Below are 19,715 nucleotides of genomic sequence, written 5' to 3'. Positions count from 1 at the left end.
GAATATACAATACTTCAGGAATGTCACTATTTTTGGCAAAAAAGAATGATATTTTCTGTCATTATAAAAAATGAGCTTAAAACAAAAAGAGTGGAACATAGGAGTATCTGTAATATTAATGAATTAGAATGAATGTATAGTCTATTGTGGTGTCCTTTATTAATTTACATTATAACTATAATAATAATACAGTTGACCCAATGTGGGGGTTAGGGACGGTGGCCCACTGGGCAGTTGAAAATCTGCTTATAACTTTTGACTCCCCCATAAACTTACCTAATAGCCTATTGTTGACTGGAAGCCTTACCAATAACATAACCAGTTGATTAGCACGTTATATGTATTATATACTATATTCTCTTACAATAAAGTAAGCTAGAGAAAAGAAAATGTTATTAAAAAAATCATAAGGAAGAGAAAGTAGATTTATAACTATATTTACTCATACCATAAGTTTATGTCATCTGTTTACAAGCTGAATTGTCTATCAGTACCTGCATCAATATTGGCTTATATGATACAAAACACTGTAGATGTTCTATGTATTACAACACTAAACATCAAAAATGAAAAGATAATGTGAAAAAGAAATTCACAGAAAAGATAATGTGAAAAAGAAATATTTAGGTGTAATGATTCATGCATTGATAAAGAAGAAGCAGCAATATGATTGCTTCATGGTAGCCCAGCCTACACACTAATGAGTGAATAATTATACAGTTTTTATGGCATATGGCATTACAGTAATATTCATACTACAGTATTAGTGGTGGTAAACTTACTTTCACTGAGGAACTTACTTTCACAAGTCTTGCCTTGTGCCTACTAACAAGTTCGCCAACTGTAAACTTCCTGATGTGTCATCTTGAGCTTAGTCAACATTTCATAAAATAACTAGATATGTACTGGATAATAACTAGAATTAAATAGCTATAACTCCCCACTAGAGTAATTTTTCCATAAGCCACTTCTTTTTTCTTCATCTATCTGGCTTATTTCATTGGCACCATTTTTAAAGAGGTCTGTCTAACTTAAGATTTGTCTGTCTAATTCATGGCTCTATTATTATAAAGTTTATAACACTAGAGCTTGGTTCTAGGAACATAAAAGAAAACAAACATTTCTACCATATTAGTCAATAACGTAGATGGAGGAAAACTTGGATAGCTTTTTGTGTATGTCTCATACTCTCATTAACTTCAAAACTGATTTTTGTTCTTGAAAAAGCAGAAGTAGATTACTCCTCCACCCCTGAAAGTTATTTAATATTCTCTCATTTGGAAAAATGGCCGCAGTATTACTCTTAAATGGCCCTGTATAAAGAGAAATTTTATTGGGTTAGTTGAGATTTCATTGTGAAGACAGTAGTTCCAAAGTAAAAGAAATAAGTTGTGAAAAATAGAAGTTAGGTCCATCCACGTCTCTACAAATGACCCAATTTCTTTCCTTTTTATGTCTGAGTAATATTCCATTGTATATATGTACCACATCTTCTTTATCCATTCATCTGTCAATGGACATTTAGGTTGCTTCCATGTCCTGGCTATTGTAAATAGTGCTTCAGTGAATATTGGGGTGCATGGATGGACCTAAAGTCTGTCATACAGAGTAAGTCAGAAAGAGAAAAATATTGTATATCAACACATATATGTGCAATCTAGAAAAATGGTACAGATGAACCTATTTGCAGGGCAGGAATAGAGACACAGAGGTAGAGAATGGACATGTGGACACGGGGCGGGGGAAGGGGGAGTGAGATGAATTGGGAGATTGGGAATGACATATATACACTAACATGTATAAAACAGATAGCTAGTGAGAACCTGCTGTATAGCGCAGGGAGCTCAGCTTGGTGCTCTGTGGTGACCTAGATGGGTGGGATGGGGGGATGGATTGGAGGGAGGTCCAAGAGGGAGGGGATATATATATATATACATATAGCTGAGTCACTTCTTTGTACAGCAGAAACTAACACAACATTGTAAAGCAACTATACCCCAATTAAGAAAAATAAAGTGTGTGTTTCAGGTCAAAAAGAAAATAGAAGTTAGCTTATAAAGGTGTTAGTGTACATGCATTTATAGAAGCATGAACCTCTGTTAGTTAAGCTCTGACTGTTGATGAAATCATGCCTGCATCATATTGAATTTCTTAAGGATATCTCTAGGTTTGAATAAAACATTTTCTGTTGTAAGTTTAGTTGAAGCCAACATCAAACTGTTGGCTTTTGTTATGAACATTTATCTTAACTCGTGACCCTGAAATACTGAGTCATAAATCTGATATTTAGTGCTCTATAGGCCTGGATTTCAGTCAGATGCTCAGACTAATGTAGATTTAGCTACTCTCCAGTGTTCTCCTGATATAATCTCCTTTGTTCAGTGCATATTCCTATATTTTTGCTTTGTAGGAGCCGGTTCCTTTGGCGCCAGGTCGTGACCTTGATTGGGATGAAGAGATGGCAAAAGCACAGTCACATGACTGTGTTCCTGTCCTTTCCGAACATCCGCTGTATATTCTTTACACATCTGGAACAACGGGGTTGCCAAAGGTATGCACTATCTTAGGGATAATTATAGTGGCAGATTGTTTTGCACTGCGAATATTTGACTACTGACTGAAAGTACTTTATATCTTAAAGACATATTGTGTCTAAATATATAAAAATATTCATTATGTTTAATATCAGATGCTTTGTCCTTATTTCTTTCAGAATCTTCACAATTATCAGCAATATTCAATTGCTTTAGTAAGCTGTTAAAATTAATATATATTTGATTGAATATCAGTTGGTTTAATAAAATTTTATAAAATATATCTTAAATGAAATATTTTTATTTTTTCACTTGAGGCATAACCTTCATACAGTATGAAAACTGATTTTTGATTTAGAGGAATTCAATTTATCGTTAAAAATGCAACTTTGAGAATTGGCCTAGACAGTCTGAACAACAGGGAATTTATCCAGGGGATTGAACTATTTGATTTGCAGCACTGAAGACGCTCAGGGGTTTTTTAAGTCTTTTACCCTGAAAGGTGTTTTCACAAAACAAAGTCAAAAGTGTCAATAATCCTGAATGTGTCAGATACCAAACAAATACCACTTTTGCCTAGTATCTCTAAATAATACTGTTTTTTCATATAAATTCATAAAGACTTGTGATATCATCTTCCTATTAATCTTCATTAAGGAGTTCAATATTCATTGAATCATAGAATGTTAGCAGGCAAAGGGACTTTTACAGTCACTTGAATCCTATAGGGCATTGGCCTCTTTATTGATATCGGACCTCTGTAGCATCAGAATTCTGAAAAATTACCTGCTAACACTCTTAAAATTGTGATTATGTTAGTTTAGATGTAAATAAAGGAAAATTAAGACTTAAGACGTTTTATATAAAATTCACTTGCTTGTGAAAAAGAGAACGTTTGGTAGAGGGATATATTTTCTCGGAGTACAGAGACCATGTTTTATTACATTTTGGTCTACCATCGTGTTTTATATGTAGTTGGTATTCAAATTTTTGTTGAGTGCATAAATAAATTAATGCATATACCTGAAGATATTTGTGTTGTTGTAAAATCAAAGCCCTATGATTATTTTAAGAACTCTGGTCATCTGAAAAATAAATATTTCTTATATTGCAGACTCTAAGATATGTTTGTATAAGCAGTCCAAAGGATCTGCTGGATGCAATCCTTACCCTTCACTTTTTGCAATCCTGCATTATGCACATAGAGTCCAAATGAACGTTTGGCTGTAAAATAAAAGGGGACTCAGCAAATTATAATCTAATACAAAAGTATCAGCATGAGATGAAACCACTGACCCTGAAAACATAGTATAACCTAACCAAATAAAAAAAATCAATTTAGCTCCTTAAAAGCCGGAAGGAATCTTATAAAAACTTTTCTGCCACCTCAAGACTGAAACTCACTGTGGCCTGGATGGGGATCCTTATGAGAGGGCTGAAGAAGAGCTTGTCATCAACTCAAAGCTGACTCAGCTAGTGTAGTAGAAATAAAATAAAAGTAATATACAGGGCATTAACTCTGAAAAGTGGTGGTTCCAGATAAGGAAGAAACCTAGCTATTCCAGGTTTTCTCTGGGTCAAGGAGTTCTTTGTGGGATGCCTAGATGCCCAAACTGAAGATTGATGTTTTAATCATCCTCATTTTCCTTGTAATGTAGTCCCATCCTGAAGATAATCTATTTCTATAGATTGGAGAAGGATTTAATTGTTCGGAGATTTCTGTTCACATTGAATTTAGCTCAATTCAGTATGCATTATTGACTGTTCATTAGGTGCTAAAAGAGATAAAAATATGAGTAAACCACAGCCCCTTCAGCATAGTGGGATTTTAATATATATCAACACAGATAAGGTAAGATAGTCTGTGATCCTTGCCCTAAGAGGGCAACCCTACTTCTTGCTTTCTTGAAGAAAAGATGAGATTGGATGGTGTCTGAAGGATTAAATTCCATTAATGCAACAAAGATTACTGAGCACCCAAATATATATCTATCTTTTAGAAGTTTACATTCTATGGCTAGACACAGGAAGTAAACAAAGAACTATACAATCTGTGATGTGTTATGAAGAAAAATAAAGCAGGGTAAGGGTGATAGAAAGAGTGGGAGTGCTGTTTTATCAGGGAGATGTCAGGGAAAGCACTTGACAGGGTGACTTTTTTTTTTTTTTTTTTTTTTTTTTTTTTTTTTTTTTTTGCGGTACGCGGGCCTCTCACTGTTGTGGCCTCTCCCGTTGCGGAGCACAGGCTCTGGACGCGCAGGCTCAGCGGCCATGGCTCATGGGCCCAGCCGCTCCGCGGCATGTGGGATCTTCCCGGACCGGGGCACGAACCCGTGTCACCTGCATCGGCAGGCGGACTCTCAACCACTGTGCCACCAGGGAAACCTGACAGGGTGACATTTGAAAGATGAATAGAACTTCTTCATCAGGTGACATAATAGGGAGGAGGGCATGCGAGGTAGATTGGGTCGACATAAGCAAAGGCAGGAGCGTGTAAGGAAGGTTCCAGGATGGCTAGTGCATTTGGTGCAGATAAAGAAGAGAAATGGCCAGATATATAGGCAGGGGCCAATTGCTTAAAACTGAGCCAAGAAATTTAGTTTATATACTGTATGTAAGGAATGGAGAGCACTAATGCTTCTTAAGAAAAAATATGAAGGAAGGTAACCCTTGCAACATTTTGTTGAGAAGATAGGCAAATACACATAATGGAAACTAGGAGATTGGTTTTCCAGGCTGTGTTTAGTTTAGGACCTTACTTAGGACAGCAAACTTATTAGGGAACAATCAGATTTGGTTCAAGGATAAGAGTAAGGCAGAGGAGGAGTCCAAGACCTTGAACCTGAGAACATAGAAGAGTGGTTTCGAACATTTACTAAAGTAGAAACAAAGGAAAATGGTTTGGGGCTGAGAAAACTGGGAGGTTTTGGACATATTGAGTATGATGTATCCTTGGGACATTAACATGGAGATGCCCAGCCAGTAGCTGGAAGTGAAAGTCTGGATCCAAGAATACATCTGGATTTGCAGATAGACCCTTGGAACGTCATTGGTTGTAGAGGAATGGTGTTTAAATCATGGGAACGGGTAGGTTTTAACAGAGTAGGACATGCAGAATGGCAAGACAAAGTAGTCGTTTCTCAAGGTCTTTCAGAAACATTTCCTTTAACCCTCCAGTGGACTTTAGAATTTCAATTGCATTGAAATTATATGTTGCCAACAAATATTTATGCCACTTATTTTATTCTACTTTTTAATATATTACTTTTTATTTACTTATTTTCATAACATTGCATGTTCTCTGAGGTCTTAGAATATATTTCATACATCTTTGAATCCACTCTGGCACTAACCTTAGAATGGGGCCATGGTAGATCATCAGAATATTTGTTAAATAATCTCCTACTTTTCCAGTTAGCTCCCAGATGCCTTTTTTTTAAATTAAAATATAGCTGATTTACAATATTGTATTAGTTTCAGGTGTACAGCAAAGTGTTTCAGCTTTATATATATATATATATATATATATATGTATATATTCAGTTATGTAGCTATATATTCTTTTTTTAGATTCTTTTCCATTATAGGTTATTACAAGATATTGAGTATCCAGATGCCTCTTTATTCATAAGATTCTCACTTCATTTTTGGTAGACATAATCAGAATTAATAGGATCTGAATTTTTAATATTGCGATTCCCAGAATAGAAGTACAGGAAAGATGAGCACGCAAGCATTTAAATATAAATTTCATGTCATCATATAATTTGTTTTCTTGATCTTTGATCTTCATGAGGAAAAATAATGTTGTGAGCCCATAAAAATATGCTGCTTAAAAATGCTCATTTCTAAAAAAAAAAAAAAGCTCATTTCTCATAGGCACATATAAGACACACACAATGCAGTCTGTTTTTTGGTTAGAATTTTCAGATATATCTAGGGCATATTTGCGTCTCTGCATCTGCCAACCCTGGATTTGTCAGGTTGTTATATGACAGGTTAATCTGTTAGCTGCTGCACATATTCTAGCAACCACAGCTGAGCTGCTTTGCATACATTTCTGTCCTGTTGTACACTTTTATCCTGTTTGGTTTAGGTACCTATATTCAAGTTACTTCAAGGAACTACACAATAGAAGAATCCCTCATCTGGATGGGGTGTCGTTTTGGGAGTGGGAGATTTAGTGATGGTCATATTTATCTTCTTCCGGCTTGCTGTCATGGAGGTATGGAGATAACCAAAAAAAAAAAAAAAAAAAAAAAATTAGTGCCAAAGGAGCACAGGGGAAAAGAAACCAAAAGCAAAGAATTAGAAAAGAAGGCATGACAGGAAAGTGGTAGATAAGTCCTTTGTCCTGATGTGAATTTATATAATTTATGTTAACTTTTATTCCTACGTGTTAGGTGACTTATTCATATTCTATACTGTAGAAAAAAGTAAGAGAAAGTCAAATAAAAAAACCTGTGAACTTTTTTTTTTTAATCTGTGGTACAATTCTTGCAGTTAAAATGCTGAATTTGCTACACCTTTGCCCCTTATCTCACAGTTGCTCAGACCAATAAAAAATTATACTGCTGCTAAAGTATCCTCCATAGAGGCAGCTTCAGAGTCATTGTCTTGTCTACAGCAAGAGATTTTATGTTTGACAAAATATACCAAATGGAATCATTCCATTTCTACTAATATGATTCATTAAATTCTGAAGGTTTCAAGGGTTTCTCTTGAACAAAGAAGAATGTTTTTTAAAAATTATAGTTTTCGTACATGTGCTTATTCATTTAACTGTTAACTCTTTTAATCAGTCAGAAAATGTATTAACTGCCTATTCTATGCTGAAGACACAAAAGCATTCTTAACTGCCCAGAGTGGTGGAGGAGACTTAGCAGTATGTGCATGTTGTTAGTGCTTAGAGGCTTAGAGAAGTTTGCAGGTCTTGGGGCCATGAAAGAGGAGAGAAAGGCTTTTAACACAAACCTAGTGGGTTTGGATGGCTTCCAGAAGAGGTGACACTTTCACAGTGTTGTTAAGTACTTGTGTGATCAAGTAGGAGCTAACCAGGTTCAGAAAAGGGGTGAGGGTGCATTCTAGGAAGAGGGGATATCACCTGTAAAACCACTATGAGAGCAAGAGTATTGTTGGTTTGTTGGAGTTTTTAAGTAAGCAGAACCATACCTCATACTTTTCAACTCACTGACTCCAACTGTTCTTTGGTGATAGATTTCTTTTCTTCAGGTAATATTTTTGTTTCCTCTTTCTTCTTGTTTTGTTTTTACTTAATTTGCCAGACTGAATTGAAATGTATATATCAACATACATACAAAGCATAGGCATATACACGTGTACATGTAGACATATATGCATATGTATTTACATATGTATGTGTGAATGAATATCCATTTTATGTATGTAAATATGTATATTTGTCTTGTACAAGTCTTTACTACAGAGTAGGGTGATAGAGGGGCTCAACTTAGGAAGTATGAGGTTTTGTCGGTTACTCTATCTAGACTTCTCTTACCTGAATAGTTTGAGATTTGCCATTCAGATTTTTATAGATCTATTAAAAAACATTTTAAAGACTCGCAAACTCTTAATCTTACCACACATCTCAAACTTCCTTTCTCTTCTACTACAACTGATGTTATTTCAACTGTATTTTTTTTTTTTAATTTTGGCAACCAAACAGTACACATTTGATACAGACATGTTTTCTGTTTTATGTTAATGGCCCCATTTATAATATTTTGTGGCTTTCCTTGTCTTCAAAGGCAGCTCATTAAACTGGAAATCATAAAGAACCATCTGTGATAACTGCCGTCCCATTCCTGGATGATGAATAATCAGCCTTTAGTTTCACTCATATGGACTGAATTTTTAAAATACCCATACATTAAAAGTGTTTTGTTTAAAGAGCACCTATCTATTCTGAGATAGAATTCACTTTCATGTCTTTATTAGGGACATGGAGTGTTAGTCCCACCTGGATGTTTTTCAGGTTCTCCAGAAGACTTGAAGTATTATGGCTGATCCTACAAAAACTAGAACAGTGTATTGGCAGGTTGCGGGGACTTTTCTGAAAATATATTAGATCATCTATCTTTATTTTGAAGGTAGATAGGGTATAAATACATAAAGTAACATATTCAAAAGAGTGAAATGCAGCATGCTTGTGTTTTAGGGGTAAGCACTGATGTTGAATATTTATATCTCATACTCAAGATTTCAAATATACTTTAAAATACCATTTTTTGTTTCTGATTAATTTTGCATACTAGAGTATAATAATTTGTAGGTTTTTCTGAGCATGGTTTATGTATTTTCGGAGGCTGAACAGTGTTTATCTTTTGCATTTTAATTATCATTACCTGGAAAATATGGTTACAAACAAGAAATGCTTTATCATCTTAATGTTAGTCACATATTAATATTATAATAAAGAAACTCTCTTTTTAAAACTAATCTTTCAGTTTTTTTACTCTTGAACTTCTTATAAAAGATCTACATGGAGAATATGAAATGATGCAGTTTTATTTTCTACGCCATACCAAATACCCAGTAAATTGAAAACTGTCATCTGATATTTCATATCGATAATCTATATTAATGAATAAAAATAGATGTCTGAAGAAAATTTTTATACTAATTTTTTAAAAAAATAAAAATAAGTGGATATCAAAGACCAATTATAAACAGACATGACTTTTCTGTCTCCTGTAGCTCCACTTTAGTTGTTTTTAAGGAGAATGTTCAATGATAACCTCTAAATTTTTAACATTTCTGCCTTTTGTGTGGTATTAGCATAGGAAAAACTTTAAAAAAAAAAACAGTAATTGCTAGAATTAAGGAAATAATTTTGTTAGGAGGACAGTAAATTCTAACCTGTATAATTTTATATACTTTTTCATGCATGGTCTCATTTTTAAGTCTAACTTTTTGGGGTCAAATGGATTTAGGTAGCCACCATTTTACAGACAAAGCAACATTGGTAAATAACCTTTAAAGAAGGGTTCACTTGAGAGGCAAACAGAAATTTGATAACCTATCCTTTAAAATATCTTCTGAGTTTTACAAATGAATTACTACTCATTTATTTTCTCCTTAGCCTTTTATTCCTTTCTGTAACTTCCAGTTGATTAATCTTACCCTCATTTAATATAAAAATTTACCCATTTATAATGATATTTAGAATTATTTATAAATATGACCTCTAAATGCAGGGACAGGCAGGTGAAGAGAAATTCTAAAACATCTTAAGTGAAATCATGACTGACATTAATTATCAAAGAATATGGATAGCATATTGTCTATGAAAAAACTTCACATTTTATCCTCTACCAAACGAATAAAAAGTTTTAGAAAAGAGTGTTTGCAAGTTGATTAATATCAAATTCATCAAGGTATTGAACTATAGGAAAAGACCTTCTCAATAGGACAAACAAATTAGCAAAATGCGTGGAAGACCATACAGCATATACTCGGTAAAGAGCTGCTCAGTTTATGTGGGAAAATGCATGTGTGAAATTTACTGGCAGGGGCTTAGGATTTCTAATACTCCCAAGGTGATCAAGAGAGCCAACTGCATGCTAACCATGTCATACAACCTAGAAAGTACCCATCAAATGCCAACAAAGTTGCCTGTGATGTTTGCCAAGAGACGAGATAAAATGTATTCCACAGCTTGGTACCTATGTTTTATTAGTGGTACCTGAGGAGAGCAGCAATTTTAGTAACAAACAGAAAGTCAATTTCTTTTTCATTTCCTGATTCATGTATGTGTGTTACAGTTACAGAACTGTGCCAAAAAATGTTCAACTAGTAGCACGTTCGTTAATTAGGACCATGTGTGCCCTTTCAGGTAAAATAATTATCTTCTTCACAAAGCAATTCTAGTTGCTCTACTGAGAGGTGCTTGAAAATACTTGTGAGTGAAATATAACATATTTCTTAGCAAGCATTCACCTTCTTGCTCTGAATATTCACATCATTAAGTCTTTTTGAGCCAATGATGATTAATGTTTATAGTGAAGCAATAAATGAAATTAATTATTAAATTTACTATCAGTTATTATTTATGATAACTCTTGTGCTCAGTTTTCAAAAATTAGTCTTGTATTAACATTGAATATGTTCGCTGTCAAGGATAGCTGCTAGAAACTATAGTACCGTGGTGTAACAATCCCTACTTTTGCCCAAATGTAATGTAAGGAAAATCTGTCAGCCTTAGATCCAACTCATCAGGATTGATTCCTCAGAGTTTGAGAATTCATCACTAAAGAACTGCTCAGCTCTGATACTGTGATAGTGTGACCACAAGGGTAGCATTGTATTAAGGATCCAGTTAGAATATGACTCTTTCCTCTAAGCATCCTGTTATTATTTAATAATATTAAGGAATAAACATCCTTATAGTAGTCTGTTTCTTAGGCACACAGCTACCTTTGACATTTCTGTGCACTTAATTTTGAGAGTTTCCATTTTTGTTCTGGAAATATGTGTGAAAATGTAATTGTTGAAAATTTCATGCTAAGTCTTTGATTTTTTTTTTTTTTTGGCCGTGCACAGCGTGCAGGATCTTAGTTCCCTGACCAGGGATCGAACCCATGCCCCCCATGGTGGAAGCGCAGAGTCCTAACCACTGGACTGCCAGGGAATTCCCTGTAATGTTGATAATTTATGTTACCACTGTAAATGTTTTTTATTGCATGTGATTCCGTGAAATATGTTTCCTTTAGAAGGTTCAGAATGGTCTGTGAGAATGGATTCTACAAATGGACTAATACGGACAAATTATTCTGTTTTTGTTACTGGAGGAGCCAAAGAAATAGTGATTCAGATAAATTATATGAAAGCCAAAGTTATTTATAGCTTATAGAATATGAAATACTCTAAAGAGGAACTTTTCTTAAGTGGACAGTATGAAGAGAGAGAATCTTTTAACACACTGTCTATTGATTTTAATTTCACCTTTTCTCTTCTTTAGGGTGTGGTGAGGCCCACTGGAGGATACGCTGTAATGCTTAACTGGTCAATGTCTTCTATATATGGACTTAAACCTGGAGAGGTAATCATGGTTTTAAATTCACATTACATGACATTTCTCTGGTTAAGATATATGCATTTTATTATCTTCTTTTTGTTTAGGTGTGGTGGGCAGCTTCTGACTTAGGCTGGGTTGTCGGACATTCCTATATCTGTTATGGACCTCTTCTACATGGAAACACAACAGTTTTATATGAGGTAATAAAATAAAATTAATACTACATATACATAATACTAATTTTACTAAAAGTTTTAGAGAAGTAGTCCTAAGTAGGAAAAGAAAATTGAATGGGGGCAGGGGGCATTTTTATATCTTCTTCCAGTTATTTCATAAGAGAAAGAAATATATATTTAGAAAAAAATAAACAACTATTTAAACTGTGTTGAACAAAGACATAAAAATTATATTCTGAAAAATATACACTCACAAGCTTGATGTCTATCACTTTCTAGAAAATATTACTAGACTGATACTGATTTAGAATCTTAGAGAACAGCCATCATAAAACAAGCAACAGAGATTCACCTCTTTGTGTTCTTGTAGGATTAATGGATTTCAAATACGTGGTTTCTTGATTTTAGCTAGACATTTTTGGTAGTTTCTGATGATTGCTATATGTATAAGGGAGAGAGTCATAGACTGATCAGATTCATAGCTGAATAAATGACTGCTTTAGATTCTGTTGCATGGACTAATGTTACCCAGGAATAATATTTTTGTGTGTATATTGGAAAATTCTACTCTTATGCCTATTCTATTTAATTTTAGCAAATGCCTTATACAAATATTTAAAACACGTACGTATCAGATATGTAGGAGATAAAAATTTGAGAGGGACAGCAAAATGGTGGTTTGCTAGATCAGTATACAAATGATCTTGGACTTTTGGGACAAAAAACACAAGATGGGAAAATATGGAAATCTTTACAATCTTATATTTATATTAAAAATAATTGCAAAAATGAAGTAAGGGAAACTTGAGTTGGTTGCAGTTTATGTGGTTAAATCCCTGTGTATTATGAGTTCAAACATGAGCGGTTGATAGGATTGTTTTAAAAAAATACTCACCATGTGCAATGTTATAATCTTATTTTTTCACACTTGGAAAACTGTGTTCAGTTTAATGAGGAGGAGAAAAAAATCATTAACTTATTAGAAAGAATTTGGATGAAAGGGACCAGGGTGAAAATGTCATACAAGAAAGAGATGAAGGAATTGTGAATGGTTAGTCTGATAAAAATAATATATTTAGTGTGCATATATGTTAAGTATCTTTTGACATTTAAAGAGTTGCCACATATAAAGGAAGTAGTGTAGTAATTGTAGTAATGTGGAGTTCCAGAGACCTATCTTTTGGAATAATCAGAGAAAATTTAACTGTCCGTTAATAGAATAGGGAAGTTCTCAAATAGGAGGCTCTCTTTCACTTAAAGTCTGTAACATCAAGAAAGAAATTTGAAGACGGGAATTTTATATGCAAGGTGTGGATAATAGTATTAGATGATGTCAAAGTTCTTTACAATCTTAAAATTCTTTAACTCAATGATTCTGAAAAAATTAGAGACTATTCTTGATCTTCATGGAAGTCTTCTAGTCCCAGTCACCATTTAAATACATGAGTGTTTCTTCATTTTCAGCTGGCTGGTTTTCTGTCTCTGAATGCTCAGAGGTACTAAGGCAGACTTTGACACAAGTATTAAACCATCATGCACTTCTCCACATATTTTATACTATGCCTTTGTCCTTTGTAGACTTAACATGCACTGTGGTGTTTGTAATAATTAAAACATAAAATAATCTTGACACATCTGTCCCATACCAAAATCCTTACAATAGAATAAATGTTTATTAAAATAATAATTCCCCTTGAAGTAAACAAAATAAGCCTCAACGCTGAATACTTATAATGAATTATGAAATTGCTAATATAAAGTGACAAATCCAAAGGTGCCATTATATTGAAAAGTATTTATATTTATAAGTATTAACCTGCCTTTAGAACTGAAGTACATGTAATTTTTGTGCATTTACCATTGGCCTTTTTTTATTTCTCAAGTTTATTTGAAACATGACTTTAACACCACGCAAGGGGCTCCGTTGTTTGTCTTTATCCTGGAATGATGTGCTTAAGAACATTGCAGATGCTCTAAAAGTATTTGTCGTACAAAAGAGTGATCCTTTTATTAACCTTTTAAACCTTATCTCTGCACTCTGGTTTCTTTCCTGCGACTTGTAAACATCTTCAATTCTCTCTGATCACAAAACAAAGCCTTTTAGACTTTTGCACATTTCTAGCTATCCCATCTTTATATTCTTCTCCACTAAGTTCCTTGAAAAAATACACTTCCCATACTGTGTGAACTTTATATTCTTCCAATTATTGTTCATCTCACTGAAGTCTGGTTTCTCTCCACATTGCTTTATAAAGCTGCTGTATCAGAGGTCAACAGTGACTTCATAAATGACAAAGTCAAAGGGCCCCCTTCACTTTGATTTTTATTTTTTCTCTCAGTGGCATCAACCCTGCTGACTGAAGGTAATTCTCTCTGTTTTCTTGAGCCCCCTGCCCTTTTGCTATTGTCCAGGCTGTTTCTTTTGCCTGGCATGACTTTCCCTCTGTCTTTGCTTGTTTGGTTAATTCTACCTATCCTTGTAGACTCTGATTAGATGTAATCATCTCTTGGAAAATTTCCTCATAGTCTTTGGCTGTGCTCGGTTCCCCTTTTGTGGTTCCGTTGCCCCCCCGAGCATATGTCTGTTAGTGAGCTGACCACACTGTCCTGAATTTATACCTAGTAAAGTGTGGGGACCTCAAAAGCCAGTCTCAGCATAGTGCAGAGTACACAGTAAACACTTAACAAATGCTTATAGAACTAAATTGTATGCTACTCCTCTGTTCTCTTTCTACCTCTCTGACAGCTTGTCCTCCTTTTCCTTTCTTGGTTTCTTTTACTTTGATGCTAAACATTGGGGATTAATAGGGTCTTGTTCTTAGCCCTCTTTTCCCATTCTGCTTATATTTCCTGGATAATCCCCATGCAGTTGGATTTGAGTATTACTAATTAAACCAAGGCTCCCAACTCCTCCTTTCTATATCTGACCTTTCTGCTAAGCATCAGCTTATTATTCGGCACCTTCAGACGGCCCAGTCATCCCTTATGCTCAAGACAATGTGAAATGAACTCACTATCTCCTCTCTTCCCTGCAAAGACATTGCTTTCCATATACTCTACAGTGTTGTTAATGTTACCTGCATTCACTCAGTCATCCAAACTAAGAATCAAGAAGTGATTCTAACTTCATTCTCCTTACATATCATAACCTATTGCTCATTACATTCTACTGAATTTACATTTTAGTACCTATCAAAAGTGTCTTCTTGTTTCCATGTCTCCTGCCATATGTTCAAGGCTGATAATTTAGCTAGTATGTTGTTGACTGGTGTGTATTCTATGGTTGGCTTCTGATCTCACTTGTGTGGTGCCTATCCTTTCCAGTTGTATATTTCAGATAGCCACTCTAGAGAATGTTCTAACAAATACTTCTGCCTTCAGACGTCCTCCAGGCCATCTCTACCCAAACTTCAATTTCTGAGCTCTCCTCACTTACAGTTATCTATCTAAAATGCAAAGGCCAAGATTTTTCAAAGGGTTGAGTTCTGCCTCCAGGAAGATAGAGATGATATACTTTTCTCTATTCCTCCCGCTAAGTAGAACTAAACATTTTAGGTGTTATGTCTAAAACAAACATAAGACTGAAAGGTGGAGAGAAGACGGAAAACTGTCTTTAGGGACCTTGGGACTCAAAAAACAACATAATGATGAGAACTTGGGTTTTACTTTTCCTTCATGTGTCTTACATTTGTGTCTGAAGAAGCTGGCAATCCAGAAATGCCAACAACTGCAGACCAAAAAAAAACCTCCAAGAAGAAAAAAATAAAGCCTGATCTCTCAAGCCAAAGAATTAGGAAGGAGCAGCCTAAGCAAGACTTAAAACTTTTAGATGGCTCTACTCCAGATAAATGCCACAGAAAAATCCATAATGCCACCCCCACCACCAAACAGCAAAGGCTAAGTGGGAAGCTTAGACTTCCAAAATTGTCAGGCTTTAAGGAGGAGCCGTAACCCTCCCTCTTCCCACAGGGTGGTGTCAAAGGAGTTTGACTAGGGAGCCAAGATTTTCATCCCTGTTAGGTTATAATGAGGACCCCTTGAACTTGCAATGACAGTAGAGACCAAATAAGGAGGCTGGACTTATCCCCCTCACCTATCAGTAATGAGGTACCCCTTCCATTCTCCATTGGGATGGATGGGGTCAGTGGAGGCCTAGTAGAAAGTCAGGACTTTCACCAGCAATAATAAGACCACTTGTCTCTTCCCTGTGGTGTCAGTGGACACCACGTTGGGAGCAGTAACAGGGAACTCTCACCTTGTCCAGCCAGGGAGGTGCCATTGGAAGCCTACCGTTAGAACTAGAAGCAACCCAGCAGTAATGAAGTGCATCTTCCCAATTGGGTATCAATGGAGGCCAAATGAGGGACCTGGATTTCTACCCTTACCTCTTCCTTCTTTGCTGGAGTGAAATCTAAGTAAGCCACTTTAAACAAGATTTAAATATGAGTCAGTCTCATAATATAGTACAAAAAAATGTCCAGGATTTGATGAAAAGATCGTTCCTCATACCAAGAACTAAAACGATCGCAAGCTGAATATGAAAAGACAGTTGATAGATACCAATACTGAGATGACGGAGATGTTAGAATTATCTGACAGAGATTTTAAAGCAGCTGTGGTAAAAATGCTTCAACAATTGATGATGGACATTCTTGAAACAATTGAAAAAATAGACAGTCACAGTAAAGAAATAAAAAGTTCCAGCAAAGATATAGATGCTATAACGAACAACCATATGGAAATTTTAGAACTGAAAAATACAATAACCAAGATAAAAACTCAATAGATGGGCTCAGTACCAGCATGGAAGGGACAGAGGAAACAATTAATGAACTGGAAGAAGGAACAATAGAAATTACCCAATCTAAACAACAGAAAGAAAATAGACTGAAAAGAAAAAACTAACAGAGCCTCAGGGATATGTGGAATGATGACAAAAGATCTAGCACTTGTGACTTCAGTCATGGAAGGAAAGGAGAAAGAGAGTGGGCCTGAAAAAAGTACTCAAAAAAATAATGGAAAACTTCTGAAAACTTCTCAACTTCTCAAATTTGGCCAAAGATATACATCTATAGATTTAAGAAACTGAGCAAACCCCCAAACAAGATTACTCTAAAGAAATCCACATTCACACAAAAAACCCTTAACTTTCTGAAAATTGAAGGCAAAAGAAATAATCTTGAAAGTAGTGAAAGAGAAAGGATACCTTATCTGTAGGGGTAAAACCGTTTGAATGACAGGATTTTTTCAAATACTAGGGAAGTCAGAGGGAAGTGACAATGTTTTTCAAGTGTGGAAAGAAAAGAACTGTCAATCCAGAATTCTATATTCATCCAAAATATACTTTGAGAATAAAGGAGAAATAAAGACATTCTCAAGATGAAGAAAAATTTAGAGAATTTGTCACCACTAGGCCTCCCCAGAAAGGACAGCCAGTGGCCAGTAGTTAATGATAAAAGACTAAGTACTTCCCCTGATGTCTGAGAACAAAGCAAGGATGTCCACTCTTACCACTCTATTCAATATACTCCTGGAAGTTCTAGCCAATTTGATAAGGCAATATATGGAAACAAAAAGAGAAACATATCAGAAAGGAAGAAATCAAATTGTCTTTATTTGCAGATGGCATGATTGTCTATGTAGGAAATTATAAAACATGTTTTAAAACCCTAAATTAATAAGTGAGTTCAACCAGGTCTCAGGAGACAAGGTAAGCATACAAACATCAATTGTTTTTCTCCATAATAAACACCTTTGGCTACCAAAGAGCAACATGAGGAGTCCTTGTAGACATGGAACTGTCCTTTATCTTGATTATATCAATATCCTGATTGTGATATTAAACGATAGTTTTGCAAGATGTTACTGATAGGGAAAATTGTATTAAGGGTGCACGACATATCTCTGTATTATCTCTTACAATTCCATGTGGATCTACAATTATCTCATATAAAAAATGTAACTAAAAAGTACAAAAAAGGCTTCAGGGAACTCCTGTCAAAGAACGTAATTCAAACTCATTTGCACGATACAAATGATCCATGGTCATCTGCCCTTTGCCTGCCTCTAAGGTCTGTCTCTTGTGTCCGGCCTCTAATTCAGCTTCCCACCCAACAATCCACTCCTACTGGCACGTACATGAACAGAACTGCCAGTGACTAAGTTGTTTCCTCTACTAAAATTCCACTTTTGTTCTGATCACGTAGCGGAGTGGTTCTTTTTCTTAAGGGATCAACTTAAATTACATCTTCTCTCTGATATTTTCTTTGCCTTCCTCAGGCGGATTGAAGTTCTTTATACTTCTGTTATACCATCTAGATTCCTTTGATCTTGTAAATACGGTGCTGTAATACTGTAAACTCCTTGAGGGCAGGGAATGTTTGTCATTTATGTACCCCCAAGGTCCAGCACAGTGCCTTTCAGGAAGTAGATAAAATTCGTTGTGAATGAACCATTTCTAAGCAGATTAATTGACAACTTGAACATGCAAAATGCTGGGAAAAAACTTACTTGCTTGATTAATTAACACCAAACAAAGGTATAGAAGAGTCCTGACTTGTCACTAGGCCAGCAAGTGAAAAAAATCTTTATTAACCTCCACCAAATAATAGTCCCACATGTGTCCCAATTTTAGTTGGATTACCAAATTAATATTAATATGATTTTATTTTAGTATTATTAGTATTTTTTATTTAGGAAACTAAAATCTCCCATTAAATAATAAAAATACATTCTTTACATAGTAAACAGAATAGTTTAGTAGATCATTCATATCTTCATAGGATTACCTTTTCTAAAGAGAAATAAAAGCATACAGTTGACCACAGTTTTATTTTCATTCTTAATGAATTATAGTATTTCAAAGCTATAAATGAGGTAGACAGTGAATTGGTATCTGTGATAATATTTTTCCTTAATGATATATTTTAATTTAACAAAAATTGATATTCTGAAGTATTAAGAGATTTGCAGTTCATTATGTGCCCAAATCATCTACAATACAGCAACCAGTTCATAAAACATTTCTCTTTTTATTAAATGCAAATGGTTCATGATATCTTATGAATAAATGATGAATGAATCCTTTTTTTCTCAGCAAAGTTAAAAAAGTTATATTCTGGATTTTAATACAAATCTATATTTACAGTGGCCGAAAGAAAATTGAAAATGGTTATAACTAAGTTGGATATTCAGTTTAACTTCTTTTTTTTGCGGTACGCGGGCCTCTCACTGTTCTGGCCTCTCCCGTTGCGGAGCACAGGCTCCGGATGCGCAGGCTCAGCGGCCATGGCTCACAGGCCCAGCCGCTCCACGGCATGTGGGATCTTCCCGGACCGGGGGATGAACCCGTGTCCCCTGCATCAGCAGGCGGACTCTCAACCACTGCGCCATCAGGGAAGCCCCAGTTTAACTTCGAAGTACATAAGAGTTACCCACTTGAAACAATCTGTTTCACCATAAAAGTTTACAGTGGATATTTAAATAAGATTTTCTTTTTTGCCATAGAGGACATATAGCCCAACATCTGCAGGTTAAAAACATGTTGGAAATCCTGGTTGTCTTCTTTGGTTTTAGCTTCCTGATAACTACCAAATTTTCAATACATCCCTGTTTCTCTCATTAAAGCAAACAAACAGCAACCAAAAAACCCCACAAAAATCTTTGATTCTCTATCCCCTTGCAGTTACAATACTCTCTCTTCATCTTTAAAGGCTTGCCTATACCCAATAGCTTCATTTTCTAACCTAGAACTTAACTCTGCAATCCTCTCCAATTGGCCTCTGTCATCATCATTTCATAACAACAGCTTTTTGATAATTTCCTAGTGATCTTTATTTTTTCAGATGCCAATGGACATTTTCAGTCCTCTTCATACTTGACTTTTCAACATTTGAAAGGGTTGACTTTCACTCTATCTTAGTCACTTTCTTCCCTTCTAAGGCACAACATGCTCCTATTTTTTTGAAG

At 35.2% G+C, this 19,715-nt stretch overlaps 1 protein-coding gene across 8 annotated transcripts in view; it reads left to right on the top strand.

The window, feature by feature from the left end:
* Positions 1-19,715, top strand: part of ACSS3 (acyl-CoA synthetase short chain family member 3) — a 150,981-nt gene that overhangs the window by 54,582 nt on the left and 76,684 nt on the right. For all 8 annotated transcript variants that reach the window (XR_009565610.1, XR_009565611.1, XM_060306825.1 and 5 more), the window contains 3 exons: positions 2,411-2,551; positions 11,515-11,595; positions 11,676-11,771. Coding sequence is in view for 6 of the 8 variants with exons in the window: in XM_060306825.1 (XP_060162808.1) it covers positions 2,411-2,551; positions 11,515-11,595; positions 11,676-11,771 (318 nt within the window). In the remaining 2 variants the exon portion in view is untranslated. The remainder of the gene's footprint in view (positions 1-2,410; positions 2,552-11,514; positions 11,596-11,675; positions 11,772-19,715) is intronic.

This window comes from Globicephala melas, chromosome 10, assembly GCF_963455315.2.
Source record: "Globicephala melas chromosome 10, mGloMel1.2, whole genome shotgun sequence".
In the NCBI taxonomy this organism is placed as follows: Eukaryota; Metazoa; Chordata; class Mammalia; order Artiodactyla; family Delphinidae; genus Globicephala; species Globicephala melas.
The sequence above is the reverse complement of the archived record's forward strand: the minus strand, read 5'-3'. Positions and strand labels throughout refer to the sequence as shown.